At 44.3% G+C, this 18,653-nt stretch overlaps 2 protein-coding genes across 2 annotated transcripts; one reads left to right on the forward strand and one right to left on the reverse strand.

Moving 5' to 3' along the window:
• Positions 1-208: 208 nt before the first annotated feature.
• LOC115767825 (pyridoxal-dependent decarboxylase domain-containing protein 1) lies at positions 209-4,727 on the forward strand. Its single transcript, XM_030712166.1, has 7 exons — positions 209-255; positions 510-612; positions 762-1,931; positions 3,041-3,298; positions 3,374-3,889; positions 3,950-4,143; positions 4,226-4,727. Exons 1-7 carry the CDS (start codon positions 209-211, stop codon positions 4,569-4,571), a joined length of 2,634 nt encoding a protein of 877 aa, XP_030568026.1. The 3' UTR covers positions 4,572-4,727.
• Positions 4,728-9,709: 4,982 nt separating this feature from the next.
• Positions 9,710-17,464, reverse strand: LOC115767874 (protein tweety). The gene is made up of 8 exons (XM_030712234.1): positions 17,449-17,464; positions 15,052-15,425; positions 13,665-14,150; positions 12,805-13,568; positions 12,573-12,742; positions 11,576-11,587; positions 10,486-11,503; positions 9,710-10,426 (listed from the first exon to the last, which is right to left on the reverse strand). Exons 2-8 carry the CDS (start codon positions 15,187-15,189, stop codon positions 9,991-9,993), a joined length of 3,024 nt encoding a protein of 1,007 aa, XP_030568094.1. The 5' UTR covers positions 15,190-15,425; positions 17,449-17,464; the 3' UTR covers positions 9,710-9,990.
• Positions 17,465-18,653: the final 1,189 nt, after the last annotated feature.

Below are 18,653 nucleotides of genomic sequence, written 5' to 3' on the forward strand. Positions count from 1 at the left end.
TTTAGTGCCTGTGCCAAGGCAAATGGCAAACACATGTCGCAACAAATGCCAAGCTGCATATTCGCATTAGTAGCACTGTCATTGATATTGCACATGTTATTTGCTTCGTAAGCCACAAACTCTACGGCTGCCATTTGGCACATTTCAATTTATTCAAAATTGGCGCCGTTTGCCGCACTGCTGCCAACCCGTTTTGAGCAATATCGATATGCGGCGCAATGTTATCGATAGCGCAACGATTGGCCTTAATGGCCAGTGAGGAGTGAAGTGTGACCGCAATTGCACTAAATGAGAAATACCCAATTTTGGGTTATTTCAATAGTAGAACTCCACATCAGCTAGAATAACAGAAAAACAAGCAGAGAACGAGAAGAAAAGCCAGCGACAATTTTGCCAAGTTAACCAATTGAAATGTCAGCGGCTGGAGTTGATGACGAGCCAAGCGCCGCTGCTGCCGAGGCACAGCAGCCACAGCTGCCGCCGTCAACATCGGAAGCAACAACAACAACAACGGCAGCCACAACGATAGCGACAACGTCGACGTCGACGGTGGCGACGGCAACGACGACGGCGACGGGTACTCCAGCAGTGGCAGAAATCGCCGCGTCCAGCGTAAGTTGGCATTTGATGACGACGACGAAGACACGTCAACGTATTACTATTATTATTGATTTTATTGCTGCTGATATTGTTGTTGTTGCTGTTGCTGCTGTTGTTGTTGTTGTTGTTGCTGATGCGTGCTTTATTTGTTTACAACTTAGATACGCTCCGGCCTGGCTGAACTGGAGCTGCGCTCCAGTCAGGTGCTGCAGCGCTTGGAGAATGTTAAAGCCGTGCCGGGCTCGCCGAGCAAAGTGCTAACGGAGGCTGGTGACAATCATAGCTCTGTTGACAATCAGTCGTTGCCGGAACAGCAGGAGCAGCGCGGCCCAGAGGCTGCCGCCGATGTTGCGCTGTCGACGCAGCTGCGTCAGGAGCATCGCGTGCCATCGGACATACTTAAATCGCTGGAACAGCTGGTCGCCTACTCGGACAGCGATGATGATCCGGAGTTTCCGTTGCCCGCGCTCGATGATGTCTCCCATTTGGCGCTAATCTCGCACAGCATTGTCGCCTACCTGTCGCATTTGGATCGCCAGCATCTGCTGCGTGTTACGAACAGCATTTCCGGCGATGCCACACGCTGGCTGGGCACCCTATTCCATTTCGGGAATGCCGCCAGCAGCTTTCATGCGGACAATGCCGACGCTGTCCTGCGGACCGTACGACTGGCGATTGTGGCACGCTGTCCGGGCTACTTGGAGGGCGGCATACCAGCTCTGGCCCAGCCGTGCTTTTACATTTCGGAGAATACGACGCCGGTGCGCTTGCAGTACGCCTGCCGACAGTTGGGCATATCGCTGGACGCCATCAAAATTATACCGGAGCACAGCAAATACGGCACCATGGATCTGGCCCAGCTGCAAAAGCAGGTGCAGCTCGATCTGGCTGGCAGCCGTACGCCGCTGCTGGTGGTCGCCGACATTGGCGCCTCCCTCTGCGGCTACGTGGACAATCTGCAGAGGCTGCGCGACGTCTGCAAGGCGCACAACATGTGGCTACATGCCAGCGGCCATGGCCTGGCCGCTCTCGTTTGCGCCCAGAGTCCGGGCAATGTGCACGATGTGCTGCACTCCATGGCGCTCAATCTGGGCAGCTGGCTGGGCGTGCCCAGTTTACCTATTGTGCTGCTCCATCGGCCGCTGCAGAATAGCGCGCTGAGCGCCTTCGAATCGGACCCGATCCTCTCGAGGCGGCTCAATGCGCTCTCGCTGTGGACCAGCCTGCAGGCGCTCGGCAGAAAGGCCATCGCCGAGCGGCTGCACGTCGCATTCCAGACATGCAGTATTCTCTTCGAGATCGCCTCCAAGTGCGAGGGCATCCGTGTGCTGGTAACGTAGCAACCCTTTAAACGCATTGCATAATCACCAGGGTACCCGCCCTTCATACAATATGATTTGCCCAACCAAATATTGCCTTCCCTTAGCACTAAAAAACCTGCCTATTTTGCAGGGTATTGCAATTTTATCACGAAATGCTTAGAAGGGGACGTTTTCAATCCCAAAAACTAGATATATTCTTGACTAGTGGAAATAGGCCGGACCATGTCTGTCTGTTATATATTCTTCTAGAATCGATTGGTCGAAAATTAGGTTCTTGCATGAAAAACCTTTTGAATTGAAAATGGGTTAAAAGGGTATATTGTATTTGTGCAAATGTATGTAACAGGCAGAAGGAAACATCTCCGACCCCATAAAGTATATATATTCTGGATCAGCATCAACAGTTGAGTCGATCTGGCCATGTCCGTCCGTCAGAACCTATACGAGCTAAGAACTTGAAATTTCAGCAGTAGGGCCTCCTAGTGCCCGTGCAGATCAAGTTTGTTTCCGATTTTCGATAATTTGCCCCGTTTCCAGGTAATTCCAAGTTTGTAGAGATGAAAGACCCAAAAATAAAAACATAAAAGTTTGCTCAATGGTTCGGTTGTTGAAATTAAATTTCAAAAATATATTTTAAACAAAAATAAGTTTCGGTTCGCCTTTTCTTGGCAATAGCTGCGATTCATAATATGTTAATGTTCCATAGTTTGAACTGGTGTTCGGTTCAAACCCAGTTTGCATCCTTGATTTGTGCCTTCGTTCATAATATTCCTTAGCACTAAACAAGTTTTGAATGTTCCATTTTGAAAATGATTACGATTCGGTTATTTTATTTTGGCATTTAGTTCGATTCGTAGGTAGCTTATACTGCATAGTTTGAACTAGTAGGCGGCTCAAACCCGGCTGGCATCCTTTATCGTAATTGGTGACTTTGTTCACGAATCAGACCAGAGATGCATGATGACCACATGAAAGAATCCGGCTGCAATTAAATCTTACTCAATATGAACCTTATCCAGTTCCTCTACTCCTTAGTTATTGTATGGAGGGTACCAGCACTTTTTCTAATGGCCCGCTCAACTCATGCTCTAAATCTTACCCTTGACATATATTTATAGAGCCACACGCCTGGCGCTCAGACGGGCGCCGCTCTGTCGGACATTATTACCAGCGCCTTTGATGTGAACGCCTTGTTCGATGCGGCTGCTCCTGTGGTCGTCTATCAGTTCGATGGCAGCACAACCATTCCAATCACAGCTGGTGCGGAGCCAGCTGCCGAAACGGGCCTCAGGCCGCTGGAGAAGGTCAACAATGCCTCGTACTTTGATCGCCTGAACTCTTGGCTGGGCCAGATACTGCAACGCGATTGTCCCAATGTGAGTGTCCACTGTCCAAGGCATCAGCTTCTTGCTGGGATTCAAAAATATAAATTTTCGTTCATTTGGTTTTAGTTTGATTTTGAGGTGATTGAGCATCCAACACATGGCAGCTGCATCCGTTACTGTCCGCTGGAGCTCGGTCTGGGCGAGCAGCCGCCCAGCTCGGAGAATCTGGAGAGCTTTGCGCAAAGCCTGGAGGCGCATGTTGATATACTGCGCGCCACGATCAAGCACAAGGCGCGCTTTATGCATTTGGTGGAGCGCAGCGAGGTGCTGAGGCTGGTGCCGCTGCCCGAATGGGCGGGCATGGGCGGTGTACGTTTTGTGCCCGAGGGCTGGGAGTCGCTGCTGACGGATCAGGCCAAAACGGAACTGAACAAGCTGAACATCGATCTGGTGGAGGCGCTCAAGTCAACGGACAATGCCTTCTCTCTGGGCGAGGGCACCGACGGACTCATCTGTGTGCGCTTCGGCATGGTCACGCACGAGACGGAGGTGGAAGAGCTACTGGATCTGGTCGTCACCGTTGGCAAGAGTGTGCAGGAGAACTCGCGCGTCCTCGACACCATGTCCGAAATTGTTAAGAAGGTAAACCAAAATCCAAGCAGAACTCTTGCATCTAAAAACTAATCAACTGCTCAATTGTAGGGCATTGAGGCAGCCACGGCGGATTTGCAGCGTGAGTCCGAGGAGAAACTCTGGCAAGAGGGCATACTGCGCCATGTGCCAGTTGTGGGACGCGTCTTCAATTGGTGGTCACCGCCCGCCAAGGAATCGGGCATCAAGGGGCGCAGCCTCAATTTGACCCAGGGCGTGGTTGAGAGTACCGAGAACATTTACAAGTAAGTTTTTCGGGCAGCACAGCTCGCAGCAACTCTGGCCAACTCCAATGTGCTCTTGTTTCTTTTCTCTCACCTGCCACAGATATCACATGCAAATGTCTGGCGAAACGGCACATCAGTTGCCGGCGAATCGCTCACCGCCGACGCCCATGATACAGACACCTGTTGTGTCCACGGCCACGCCGCCCGTATTCCCAACCGTGGAGCCTGTGACTGTTGAGGCGCAGGAATCAGCAGCGCCGATTGCTTCAGCAGCAGCAGCAACAGCAGCATCTCCGGCAATATCGGCAACGGCCTCAGCGGCAGCTGCAGCAGCAGCGATCGGCAACCATGTGGAGAACCATGCGCGCACTGTCAGCCAGAGCAGTGCCGGATCCTCATCGGTGCCCGAGCTGGTGGCTGTCAATAGTGCAATAAACAATAAATAACTAAATGACTTTGGTCCAGGCACAGAGCGAATGCTAGTAAAGAACAACGGCAGACTCTAGCGGAGCCCCTCACATTTGACACACGCCCCCCTTTCCAAACAGCAGACACAATAAAGCATAAGCATTAAACATTAACTTACTAAAACAACCTTAAAACTCCAAAAGCAATTCTGTAATTCCAAAGAACTCTTCTTAGACGAGAGCTGGAACAGCATTTGATGTTCCACATGCTAAAAAAGCACGTTTGCTTCTATGTATTGTTTTACTTATATATTCAACTATTGTATTATCATTTATTCTTATATATACATATATGTATTTTTAACCAATTTATTATTCATGTGTTGTGTATACACATATATACATATACATATATATTTTCCATTTATTTTTTTTTTTCTGTTGCATCGTTGTTGTTGTTCTCCTCTGTAGGGCGTTTAAAATATCCTTTGACTTGAATTCCATTGTCCTTATTCGATATTGTTTCACATTTGGGATTTGTTTGTCCGTGCATGCAAGTACCTTTAATTCAATTAAATAGACTAAGGACAATTGGACAATGTTCGATTGTGTGCGTAGCAATAATTTGCACCTTTTTAATCTAATTTGTTTAGGCGCTAAGTGAAATCAAAAACAATTAATATATACACATATAAAAATGATATATATATTTATTATACAAGTTGAAATAAAGTATGCTGCTGCGAATGTGCACAATGATAATGATAATAACTATGATTAATATTATTCTAATTACAACCACGGAGAGAGAATCCTTCAGATGAGAAAAAGAGACGGGTGACTGGTGACTGGTGCCTCGCTGTTCGTTGTTGATAAAAATTACTATTATTATAATAATATAATTCTAATTACCAGCCAGAAAGAGAGATTTTCAATATGCCTTCAGATGAGAAAAAGAGACGGGCGACTAGCGCCTCACTCTTCGTTTCCATTTAATCTGTAAGTTTGGTTAGCTCAGATCCTAACCGGAAATGAAATATTAACTGAGTGAGAATCCTTGCCAGGGTTGCCCGACTGGAGGATATTCTGTGCACGTATTTCATATATTTCTAACAATTTTGCACATCTCAGCCCCAAGGTTAGACATTTGCAATTGGTCCGTGCAATGCCGGGTAATACCCGCTGTACATTTTCCCAGTAAACACATGTGCTATAAGCTTATGTATTGGACGTAATATATGTAGACTAGCTGATATTACCCGGCCTTGCCCGTTGTATTACTTTTCTATTTATTTTCCGCCCGTGGAAAATGTAATTCTGCCCGTTCCATCTTTCTCGAAAATATGTTGTAGTCGAATAGCTAGCCACAAGTTGGAATCTGAAGTCGAAAAATAAACTTTCGCTCATTAAACCAAAGGCGGAAAGCGTATCAAATGAATTTTCGCAAAGATCTTTGAAAATACATAAGCTTGACGCCGATCGGATGGTAAAGAAGAAAGTTTTGTACACACGTTTTTTGCGATTTTTGTATATATATTTAATTTCCCTTGTAACGGTGCATAAATAAGTATTTATATCAATTGCCTTACTATGCGATTCTCATGAACTTAAGTTAGCCTTGCTTCTACATATGATAATCAAAAGAAGCCTTTATCCAAATCAAAAGCAAAAGTTCCTTAAATATGAAAACATTTTATTACGTTATAAGCAATTTACGAAAATTCGTGAACCCCGTCATATTAATTCGTAATTTAACTGAAAGATAAAAATGTTAATTAAGAATTTTAATTCCAATTTTGCGTTTTATCTTAATCGAAGCCCAAATACCTGTAGAAATCCAAAGATCAGTGAAACTCGTTGAATAATTAAATTTTATCGTTTTATTTTATTTTATTAATATTTTTCGTTTTTTAGCGTTTCTTTATGTTTGCCGCTTTTTGCTTGAATGAAATTTTTGTCGGGTTTTGTGCCGTTCGTTTGTTTTTTTTTTTTTTTTTTTTTTTTTTTTTTTTGGTTTTTTTTTATTTTATTTTACCACATATACCCTTAAATCGGTTTAGTTCCCGAACTCGAATCCACGCAACATTGTGAAATTGTTTCGCAAGCGATTTGCCGAACCTAATCGAATTTTTAGGTATGCGGATTTTTGTTTTGTTTTTCATTTCGATATTGCCTACGATTCTTAATGTTTGCTCTTTAAGTTTTGCCTTTGTTTAAGCTTCTGCTTCTGCTCCTGCCGCCTCTTTACATTGTCTTTAACTATTTATGCATATACACTTAATGTTTGTATATGTTGTACAACTTGGATCTTGCCGCTCTCTACATGCCCGAAAGGTTTCCCAGCTCCTAAAGTTTTGTTTTGTTTTGTTTTGTTTTTTTTTTTGTATTTTCCCTTTAATAACTACAACGCGTACGATGACAACATTTAACACAGAAATATATTTACGAGCTAGTGTGTTATATATGTATATGTATGTATTTATGTGTGTGTATATATAGCTTCTTCGATCAGCTGCTGTCGTAAGTCCATTCCGCCCCATACCCAAAGTTCTAGTTGCGCCATCAGGTCTTTAAATCAGCTGCTCCATTCTAGAATTTCCCCAGCTATATCCAAGCGGGGGCCTTGGTATATATAACATATGTGATTTTCAATCGGACATGATATTATAATTAAGTCAGATCATGTACCATATGCCAGGTTTGAGAAGGACTGCTGCAATGAATACCCTCTAAATGGCGGGTTTTTCTTGAATATAAGAATTAATTGTTCCGAAAATTACCTTAACATGTGTAAGCCTGCCCATGCATAGGTATCTCTCATCGAGAACGATTTCTGAATGATTTAAGGAACAACTTTCGCTTATGTAATGCTACCAAGATTTTCCAAAAGAAAAATGTGCTTCAAGATAGAGTTTGCGGAAGAAAACTTAAATTGGAAAACTTCTTATGCAGTATTATATAAAGTAGATACAGATACATGGAAAAGTTCAATTGGAAAACTTTTCACGAACAGCACAGTGTTAGGTAAAGTATATAGATGCGAAGAAAAGTCAAATTGGAAAACTGGTAAAGCATATAGATTTCCAGATTCTATGCTCAGTGAAGATCTGTCCTACATATACGTATGACTGCAACAGATACATATATTTCGTATTCGATCAACCGAATAGTTATTTTAATTTTGGGGTTGGGGGCGCGGGACAGCTATACTCATGCCGTATCTTTCGATAATTGATAACATTATGTTTGGTAATTGTATATAAGCGAATAAAAAAACTTGATTCGGTTGTTTTTGGTTTTGTTCGAAGTTACTTTACAGTTCTATACATGAGTATTAATACTTAAAAGTTTAAGTTTATCGAATAAATGTTCGAAATTCTTTTGGTTTTTCTTCAACTTTTTTCGTTTTTTCTTTTGTATTTTATTTTGTTTTTTTATATTAAATTGTTTTTTTTTTTTTGTTTTTGTCACTTGGTTTTCGTTTACGCTTTATATGCTTCATACATACGTATATATATGCTATATATATATATATGTATATGTATATTATACAATTGATCATTCCCGATGTGCTCTATATAGTGTACAGTAGTAGTCTAGTAATAAATCTTTAGCTGTACTGTTAATGTAGTTTATATATATATGTGTGTTTGTGTGTGTGTGAGAGAGAGAGAGAGAGAGAGAGAGTCGGGCAGTGTTAGTTGATGGGCTTTAGCCTGACCTCTGGTCACACTGTTTTGCATTGTTTTGTTGCTTTTCATTTTGTTTATAGAATTCCTCTAACAACTCCGCTAACTAACTACACAAGTATTGAGTTTCATTTCTTTGCAAGTACTTTATCATATTGCGGTAGTCCATATATATACAAGTTGTATATATATGTATATATCATTTATAACTGTTTAGTATTTTTGTTTGTGTTCTCGGTTTGCGGTTTTGCGGTTTGCTTCGGCTCAGCCGAATGTCGGGGCAGTACTTTTTTTCTTTAGTAATATAAATTTGTATATTGCTATCTGTTTACACACGATCTGGGTATATGCATATATAGTCCAGTTTTTTTTTTTTTGCTTTAGGCTACGCTTTCGACTTTCGTTTAGCTACTGCTATTAAATATACAGTTACTTGTATAGCTACATATGTATATAGTATGTTTGTATATGTATATGTATGTATGTATATGCGCACTCGGAATGTGCTAAGTATTTAGTTTAAATTGTTAATAAATGCAATTGTTGTTAAGCTTACGGTTAATTACAATAAAATCGCAAGGTCCGAACAGCTCTAACCGGATCCTAACCTGGCGCACAACCCAAATAACCTACTCAACCCGTTCACACACCCACCCACCCACTCCCCCTCCCTCCTCATCCTCCTTTGAAAAGTTCGAAAATATCAAAGCCGATCCCATTCTCGATCATATTTTTTGGAGAAAAAAATTGACTCGACAAAATGCCTTGAAAAACGTTCACTTCATGCGATGCCCTCAGCTGCTGCCCCCCTCCCCCTCCCCAGCCATCCGCTTCCCTTCCGGGCCATCAGCTGTGGCCTCTCCTCTTAACCGTTATGTGTTTTAATGGTCGCTCTCGGCTAGCTGCTTTTTGAGGTTATGAAACGTTTTTAATTTTGAAAAAAAAAAATTAAATAAAGCAAAATAAATGGTGTTTAGTATTTTTAGTAACAATAATAATTTCCAAATATTATAACTAGAGAGCCACCATTATTAGTATTTTTTTTTGCCTGAAGAGAGGGGCAGAAGCAATGTTATCTATATCTTCTTGTTTTTTTTTTTTTTTTTTTTTTTTTTTTTTTTTTTTGAGTAGTTCCGGCCTACACTCCTACATATAACTATGTATATAACTGCTATATAATACAATTAGTTTTTCCCATATTTGCTTGTGTTCTTTGCATATTTTCAGCTCCTTTTTTTTTGGCTTTCTATGCTTCTTCTTCTCCATGTTCTTGTTCTTGTTATGCTTCTGTTTCCAGCTAAAATTGTTACAATAAAAATTTTGCGATCATAAAAATGCCTATTATCAAAAAGAATATTCGTACTAAATATTGTGTATATATGTGTATATATATATATATATATATGTCTAGTAAATGTCATAGATACATATGTGTGTGTGTATGTTGTGTGTGTGCGTGTGTGTGTGTGTGTGTGTGTGTATATATATAATAGTAAGGATTTGTGTAGTCGTGTGTTTGTATATATACAAAAGTCCAGTAGTTGGGTTGTATTTCCATCAGTTTCAAGTATTTTTGTTTTTGTTTTCGTTTCTTTTTTTCTTTGCTTTCTTTTGGCTAGCCCTAATTGGTAGGATGCATAAGAGAGGATTAGGATTCGAAATGCAAATCAAGAACCAAGGAACACATTAAAAATGTTACTAAATGCCATCAGGTGTGGGCCATCCCCTGTTTGGGTTATATAATGCCAAATGCCTTCGCAGAGCTGCGCTTACAGCTCGGTTACGGCATAGTTACTCTCGTCGGTTATCGCCGGCGGAGGCGGTGGCAGATCGTCGTCATCGTCCAGAACGGTGCCAGCATTTCCAGCTGATGGTGCTGCTCCACCACCGCCTACACCAGCACCCCCACCGCCGCCGCCGCCGCCACCGCCAGCGCCCCCATTGTGCAGAGCGAGACCGTTGCCAGGCTTGCCATTGGCAGCCTGGATGCGTGACTTGGGCGGCGTGGCGTCCACGTTGGTGCCGAGATGCGTCTGCGCCTCCATGGGCGGCGGTGGCAGGGCGGCATCATCATTGCCGCCGCCATTCTGCAGCGCCGCATCGACCTGAGCTGTTGGCGGCGGCGGCGAGGTGGGCGTACCAATACGCGGCGGCGGTATGGCCTTCATTTGCGGCGGCAGCTTCATTGGTGGCCGTTGCAAGGTTCTACAAGTATGAGATGTGGTGGCGGATGAGATGGCACACGAATTTAGCTACCAACTTACTTGGAATAGTTCTGCGCCTGATGCTGATGCTGCTGCTGCTGCTGATAGATGGACTCCACTTTGGGCTGCTCCGCATCCTTGGGTATTTCAGGCAATGGGCAATTCAGTATTGATGGCTTGTATTTGGGATCAAATTTGCCGCCCTGGCGCAGCGTAGAGCACTTGTAGATTTGCTTATCCCGATCGTATATGGCCGTATCCATGGTGGTGCTAATGGGCACCACTTCCGCCTCCGGTGGCTGTTGCTGCTGCTGCTGCTGCATTTGCTGCAGCTGCTGTTGCTGCGGCGACTTCAGCTGATGCTGTAGCATCTGCTGCTGTTGCTGCTGCGAGGGCGGCGGCGGTTGCTGCTGCTGCTGCTGCTGTGGCGCCTGCTGCTGGTGGGCATGAGGATTCGGTTGCTGCTGCTGATGCTGCTGGTGGTGTGGATTTGGCGGCGGCTGCGTCTGCACCGAGGCCTGGTGGTGATGCGCCGGAATTTGCGGCCCACCCTGGCTATTTTGGCGGCGCATTGTCGCCAAATTGGATACATAAATGGAGCCCTGGCTAACCGCCACCAGCGGCTGATAAATGGAATGCGGATTCCCATTGGGCGCCAGCTGTCCGGCCAAATGCGCCGGTATCTGCTGATAGATCTGGCTCTGACCCGGCGGCGGCAAATGATGCTGCTGGGCATGTGCATGTGCCGCCGCGGCCGTCGTATATGTGCCATACTGCTGTGCCTGTGCCTGGGCCTGGGCCTGAGCCTGAGCCTGTTGCTGGTGGTAAATGGCGTGCTGATGCTGCACGGCAGCGGCAACTGCAGCCGAGTGCGAATGGGGATGTGCGTGCGGATGCGCGTGCGGATGCTGGTGCGGATGATGGCAGTAGATTGGCTGCGGACCCAACTGCTGCTGTTGCTGTTGCTGCTGCTGCTGAGCCTGGGCATGAGCATGTGCCTGAGCCTGGGCCTGGGCCTGGGCCACCTGGGCCTGTGTGGTGGGCGGTACGGAGGAAGCGGCGGCGGCGACGGCGGCGGCTGGCGACGATTTTCAGTAAAAGTCATTGGCTTCCAAAGTTTTGCATTGTTTGCTTAGGGTTGCATATTTACCGTTATTGGGACCTAAAATGTACACACAATTAGCAAGGCGGATGAGGATTCGGATACGGATGTGGTGGATTCATGGAAGTCGACGGGCGTCGGACGCATGGAATGAGAATGAGGCAAGTGAGCATAAAAACAAGCAAACAAACAAACAAACGCAAAAGCAATCAGGCCAAGAATATCAGAATAACAGTTGCTACATCGATCCGATCGGATCTAAACCAAAACCAAAAATCGGTACAAGAAACGTATACCCCCCCCCCCCCCCCACCCCCTCCTCTACGATTCAATTGCAATAGTGAGACACCATGGTGCAAACGGGTTCAAACCCGAACCACAAAGCAAACTAAGCAGTTGCCGGTGAACAGCCGAACCGAAGCCCGAACTGAGCCATTATATTTTTCAAAAATGGTTCAACTTCAAATAGAAACTTCAAATAGAAAGCATGAATAACTTGGGCTCAACCATAAAATAGTTCAAATATTTGAACCAAAACTTGTTTCATGGGTTTGTGAACCGTGAACCGAACCACCGCTAACTTTCTTTAAACTTAAAATAGAGAGATATTTGATTGATTTTTGATTCGATATAATATATATCTACATATACGCTTGAAACTCGGCTCAAGTAAAAGATACATCTTGTTAATGAGATTTAAAACTAGGCAAAAACTAGTATTGTATAAAAAATGCAGGTTCTCGAGCAAATTACGAAACGAATTCTCTATTAAATGGGCAACAGTTATGTTCCTGAACAATTTTGGATATCAAAGGACTCAAAATCATGCCTTATTTCTATATATATGCCTAAGATTTCCACACACCCAACAGATAATGCAGCGAAAGGAAACAAAAGAAAAGAGTCAAATAGACAGAGAGAGAGAGAGGGAGAGAGAGAGAGAGAGCGAAGGGATTGTGCTGGTAATGCAAAAATAGTGCTACTGATGGCATTGTGGTATATGTATTGGTGTTGGAGGTGGACAGCTGGCGGTAGTCGGACTTACCAGTCATGTGGGTGGGGCTGTGGTTGTGCGACGGCAGTCTGCCCAGCGTATGGGTGCCCATTGCCCGCATGTTCTGCTGGATGTGCGCGTGGGCCATCATCTCGTGCTGCTGTCGCTTGTTGGGATGCTGCAGAGTGTGGGAGCCACTGATCACCGGCGGACTGAAGTGCCTGCAATGAGAGCGGTTTGGCGAGCTGCAATGGGATCAGTCTAGGGATCAGTTAACACCTACCCGTTATGGTTTCGCGGCAGAGTGCGTGCCGCGTTCATCATCTGCTGATGATTCTGTGGCGCCGGATGCGATATATACGATGGCTCATCCACTTGAGCATAGTCGTTGCGCTTGCGTATATAGATCCATGTGTGCGAATCGACCCACACCATAATCGTCAGCAATATGGCCGCTATGAAGCTGGCAATGAGCATCAGGACCAGGCCCAACAGGCCGCCCTCACAGAGGCCACGGGCCGCGGCCAGAAAATTGTGATGCACCGCCTTGCAGTCAACCAGGGCGGTCAGCTGGGTGAGCAGACGTTCGCTACTGTTCAAGTCCGCATTCACCGCACCCAATTTCGGCTGCAGGCCCGAACTCTTGAACAGCACCAGAGAGATCTTCATCACGGTGGCCATGGCGCTGCGGGCATTGTTCAGCGAGTTTTGCGATTCGCGCAGTCGTTGGGTAAACGGATTCGTGTGTCCCGGCTCGCATTGTGTATAGTGCAGCAGCACATTTGTTGGCAGATCCCGTGGCGCTGTCGAGACCAGAAAATCGGCTGGACTAATGCACAGATCTCCGACCGCCACCGATGATGACAGATACAGGCCGGACATTAGCCAGGAGCCGGTGACGGCCAGCAGGCCGCATACGCTAAACAGGATTAGGGCGCAGCGTGAGTGCCGTGCCACGCCCACAAGCAAAACGGCACAAAGTACGAGCAGCAAAGCCAGAGTCGCCACCGTGCCCGGCCAGCGAATCAGCTCCCATTGATCGCCGCGCTATCCAAGTGTCACAAAAAAATAATAATAATAATAATAAATAAATTATAATAATGCGAGCAAGTGAATCGATAGCAACTGCATGACGGTACTCACAGTGAGGAAGTGCGTCATCGAGATGCCCATCAGTGGACGTCTTATATCGCTGGCCGCATTCGTGGCCAGCGTCACATTACCCTGGACAATGTTGAGCGAGACAAAGAGCTTGGAGAGCGCCGTCTGATTGGACACCGGCTGATCAAATATATCGGCCAGCTCCACCAGCTGCGGCCGGATGCGATTGGTCAGCGTATTCTCCAGTATGTGCGTCTGATTTCGTATTGTTGTCACCAAATTGTCCACTTTCCGCCCAGCTGTCAGCACCTCCAGCAGCCCATTGTGCAGATCATCGTTCCCATATAGGCCCAGTCCAATCGCCGCACAGCACATCACCGTTACGATGGACAGCGCCACCTTCAAGCTGGTTATGGAGTGCGCCGGTCGCGGCTTCCGGTCACAGCAGCGCGTCATCAAATAGAAGAGCAGTCCCAGTAACGAGACAATCAGCAGCGCTGCCGGCACCGATCCCAATATGCCCAGGCTCTGTGCCCAGCAAGGACAGCGAAGATGGCGCGTGAGAAAGAATATATTTTTTTGATAAATGACTGAGTACAGTGTACTTTCGATATGGTGGACACAATAATGTCAACGGGTTTCTTCGGGCTGCGACACCTAACGGCAACGTTAACTTATCGATAGCTAATCGATAACAAATCGATAAGTTATCGCTTACTGCATAATAAAGTACTTTGTATATGCATTATAGTTTTATATAATATATTATCATATATGCTTTTAAATAATGCTAACGATAACTTATCGATAGCTAATCGATAACTAATCGATAAATAATCGCTTACTGCATAATAAAGTACTTTGTATATGCATTATAGTTTTATATAATATATTATCGTATATGCTTATAAATGACTTATCGATAATTAATCGATAACTAATCGATAAATTGTCGCTTACTGCATAATAAAGTACTTTGTATATGCATTAGAATTTTATATAATATAATATTATCGTATTCGAAAAACTTTTCGTAGCCCCACCCAATTTGTGGCCAATCTTCCGATTAATTATTGATGATCTTTAACAAAATACACGTACAAAGTCGAGCATAATTTCCGACTGCTCGTTTCTATGGCAGCAGTATGATATAGTTGACTGGCAGATGGTATTTGGACAATTCCAAGAAATTGGAAAAACCCATTTTCTTCTCAATCAAAGTGAATATTTCCTTAACGCTTATCCTATCATTATGAATAAAAAATTGATATATCTTAAAACCATTCTCTTGAGAGCAACAAAAATGTTGGATTATAAAAAGTAACCCTAGGTCAAATGTTTTCCTTTGGTTTTCTTTGTGGACAATCGTGTACGTGACCCTGATGCTTGACTATATGGAACGTGAGATGTTGACGCGGTTTGGTCTTACCTCCAGATATATCTCATCGTTGGGCCGGAACGTGCTGTTGATCTTGTGGAACGTGATATTGTAGTGGGGCAGTGCGTGCAGCAGCTTGGCTATCACCGGCACTTTGTACTGATCCGTGAACTCGTGATAGTCGCCCATCCTGGTCTTGGGATTGGCCGCCTAATGCGTACTAAGTGCTTGTGAACTGGTCCCAAATGAAGTGCTGCGTGGATTGCAGATGGATTGCGAATGGAGACGGTATGGAGTGCGATGCTCCTGCAGGTGCCTCGTCCGCGTCCTCGTCCGCGTCCGCGTCCTCGTCCTGGTCCTGCTCGTTGTTATGCTTCGTGTTCTGAGGGCAGAGCTCTAAACTCTTGACATCAAACTGTCGCACACTGTGCCAATGTGGGCGAAACAACAACAAGGAAACACAATTAGTGTGAAGGGCTCTTCAAGAATGTATCTCATTCAAAAAAAGAAGAAGAAAAAGCAACAACAACAAAAAGTAGGCGTGGTTTGGCACGTTCCAACCGCTATCCAGATATATGTATGTATATGGTGTACTCGGTATATATGTGTGTATGTAGGTACACACACATGTGTGTGTGTGTAGAATATGGAACGCGCTTAGACATTAAGTAGGTGTGTATGTGTGTGTGTGTGTTATCTACCATAAAGTTACAAAAAAAAAACTCTTAACACAATTATGGCTTAAGCACTTTGACTTCTGATACATTGGGTTATTTTCCCAGGACGCGTTCACTTCTTAATACGATTTTTTGAAGCCTTTATGAATAATTGAGTTAACACAAATGAGATTTACATGCGAATGGGCAGGAATCAAGTCAAAAGTAATTTCAATTTGACTGTAAACACTTTGTTCTTTGGCCTTACAATAAGATATTGTACACATTTTCACACTTTAAACAAAACATGCATATTTCCTGATGCGGCGCTCTGTGTGTGCTCTCATTCTCGTATTCGTGTGTGCGGGAGTGTGTGTGTGTGTGTGTGGGCATGGTCTTTATTATTTAATAAGCATGTGGGCGGGCGAACGCTAGCAGCCCAAAATGAGCCATGTTGCAGCACTTTAATTAAAAATTGTCTGTGCAACGCGTTCTTGCTCCCATTTTTTCCTTAGCACTACTACCTCACCATGCAGGCCACTCACACACGCACACCCTTAAATCTCAGCTTCAGCGACCGACAGACCGACCGACCGACCGCCCGCCCGCCCGCATGCTGTGCTCGTGCTCTGTTATTGATGCTGCGGCTGCCCAGCGCAATAGCAATTTTGTTCACTTGTCTTCCTCTTGCTCTGTTTGCTCCTGTTCTTGCTCTTGCTGGCAACGAAAATGGCAACGCAACGAATGCGAGTGCGAGTGCGAGTGCGAGTGCGAGTACAAGTACGAGTAACGGTAGAAAGGTAACGGCCAGGCGCGCGCTCATTGACTCACGCTTGCTCTCTTGCAGTATCAGTCTGCAATTCTCTCTCTCTCGCGCTAAGCTCTCTCAGCCACTTGCGCGCTCACGCTGTTATACTTTTCTTTGTTGTTGTTGTTGCTGCTGCTCCCGTTATTGTTGCTTTTGTCCTGCTCCTCGTGTGTGTGTGTGTGTGTGTGTGTGTGTGTGTGTTTTTGTATATCTATTGATTAAAAGTTCGCACTGTTTCCTTATTCCTTATGGCTTGGTCTCGCGTTTTGCTCGTGGGACGCAGTCGTAATTGCTGCGCTTGCCGCGCCGCCTCCCCCACCACCCGCCCCACCCATGCATGCCAACAAGCAAAATGCAGCGCAGCATCTTGCGCTAACTTAGTTGTTGCGGCTTAATGCTTTTAGCCAATTGGGCATTGTAACATTCGACTGTTACCGTTACAAATGCGAGCACAGTAGCTTACAGCGCCAAACTACACGCCCATCTCGAAAGGAGGCAGCAGTGTGGGCGCATGTGTGCGTGCGTACGTGCGTGTGTATGTATATATGTACATATATGTATATGTATATGTATTTTTTCTATATTATATATATATATATATGAATATATGTGTATACACCCATGTACATACATATATTGCTAGTTTTTTGGGACACGCATAATAAGACGAACGCCCACGCATCCTTGGACCCCGAAGCTTTTAATAACAACACTTTCGCAAATACTATGTGCATATGTATGTCCCACAAATACATATGTACATATATATTTTTCAAATTCTGTGAATGTGATTAACAGCATTTACATAGTTTGCAGCTATGTGCATAATTTTGTGCGTGTCGCATTTACTGATTACAGCGGCACAGGACATTACAACAAACACTCCCCTTTTTGCACAATGGGTACACAATTTTTCACAACAAACAAAAGCTGAAAACTGAGAAGCTTCTGCGTTCGCCGCATTCGCATTTGCATTCTGCTTACTTTTAAATTCTTTTGCCTGGCACGAGACCACGAAACGGTAATTTAGACGCCCACGAAGCACTTTATTGGACAAGTTTTTTTCATTTTCACTGTAGTTGTTTGTGATTTGTGTTGAATTCAATTGAATTGGTTTTCTTTTTTGGTTTTTTTTTTTTTAAGTTTATAGTTTTATTGCTGCTTGGAACGTTGCTGAGACAAATGTCCTGCAGGAACTTCACATTCCGAAGACTGAGCAAAGTATGAAAATTTTTTGTCGTTCAACTTGGTCACACCCTCTAGATAATGCATGCGATGTTGATATGCCATAGAGGAGACGCTTAGCAGTTACAGGATAACAGGAGACTGAAGTCCTTTCAGCACTCTTGCGCTCCATGCGCATTTTCCCACCCCGTTTCGAACAACACATTGCCAGTGTGTACCTACGAGCACAAAAAGTATCGGCAACAATCACACAGCATGGAAACACCGGTCAACCAAACTAATTTGCTTTTTCGAAATTGAAGGCTCAACAATAATTATAAGACAACTAAACTCAAACTGATTTAGTATAAGTATAAGTATAAATATTGATAAGTTATAAATTTTGCATTAGTCACTTCAGTTGCCGTTTATAGGCTTAAGTCAAATCTCTCTCGCTCTCTCTGTCTCTCTTATTTCCTTTTCCGCTGTCTACCTCTCTCACGCACTCTCTCTCTCCCTCTATCTCTCTCTCTCTCTCTCCATCTCTCTCTATTGATCTAAAGAAAAGCTTAGCTCTGCTCACTGCCATTTCGATCTCTTCAATGTCATCAATGTGCGCAAGCATTTGAATCTCATTTGATAAGATTGCTTCTGACCTGTTGACATCGGCCCAATAGCAAGCTGTCCTCCTATATTCCTTTAGATACGTCGTAAGAGAGCCGAATAGAACTTACAAAGTTACTAGCTGCAAAAATGAATTGAGATTCTTAATTAAGAGCAAAAAAAATCATCCGATATGTTCTGTTTACGCGATAATTTGTAAGAAGCAACCTTTATACTGGCATGCTAATTTACTAAGCCCTGTATAAGAATCAACGATTGATGTTAACTGATACGGAAATATCTGAAGAAACAAAAACAACTTTAAAATGCACATTTCAAAGGAAATATCGATATGCTTTGATCTATTGCACGAGCCCATGCTATTGCAATAGTTTCAAATTATTATCGATATGGTCGACATA

Source organism: Drosophila novamexicana, unplaced genomic scaffold (assembly GCF_003285875.2).
Source record: "Drosophila novamexicana strain 15010-1031.04,08,12 unplaced genomic scaffold, DnovRS2.1 tig00001466-arrow-arrow-pilon, whole genome shotgun sequence".
In the NCBI taxonomy this organism is placed as follows: Eukaryota; Metazoa; Arthropoda; class Insecta; order Diptera; family Drosophilidae; genus Drosophila; species Drosophila novamexicana.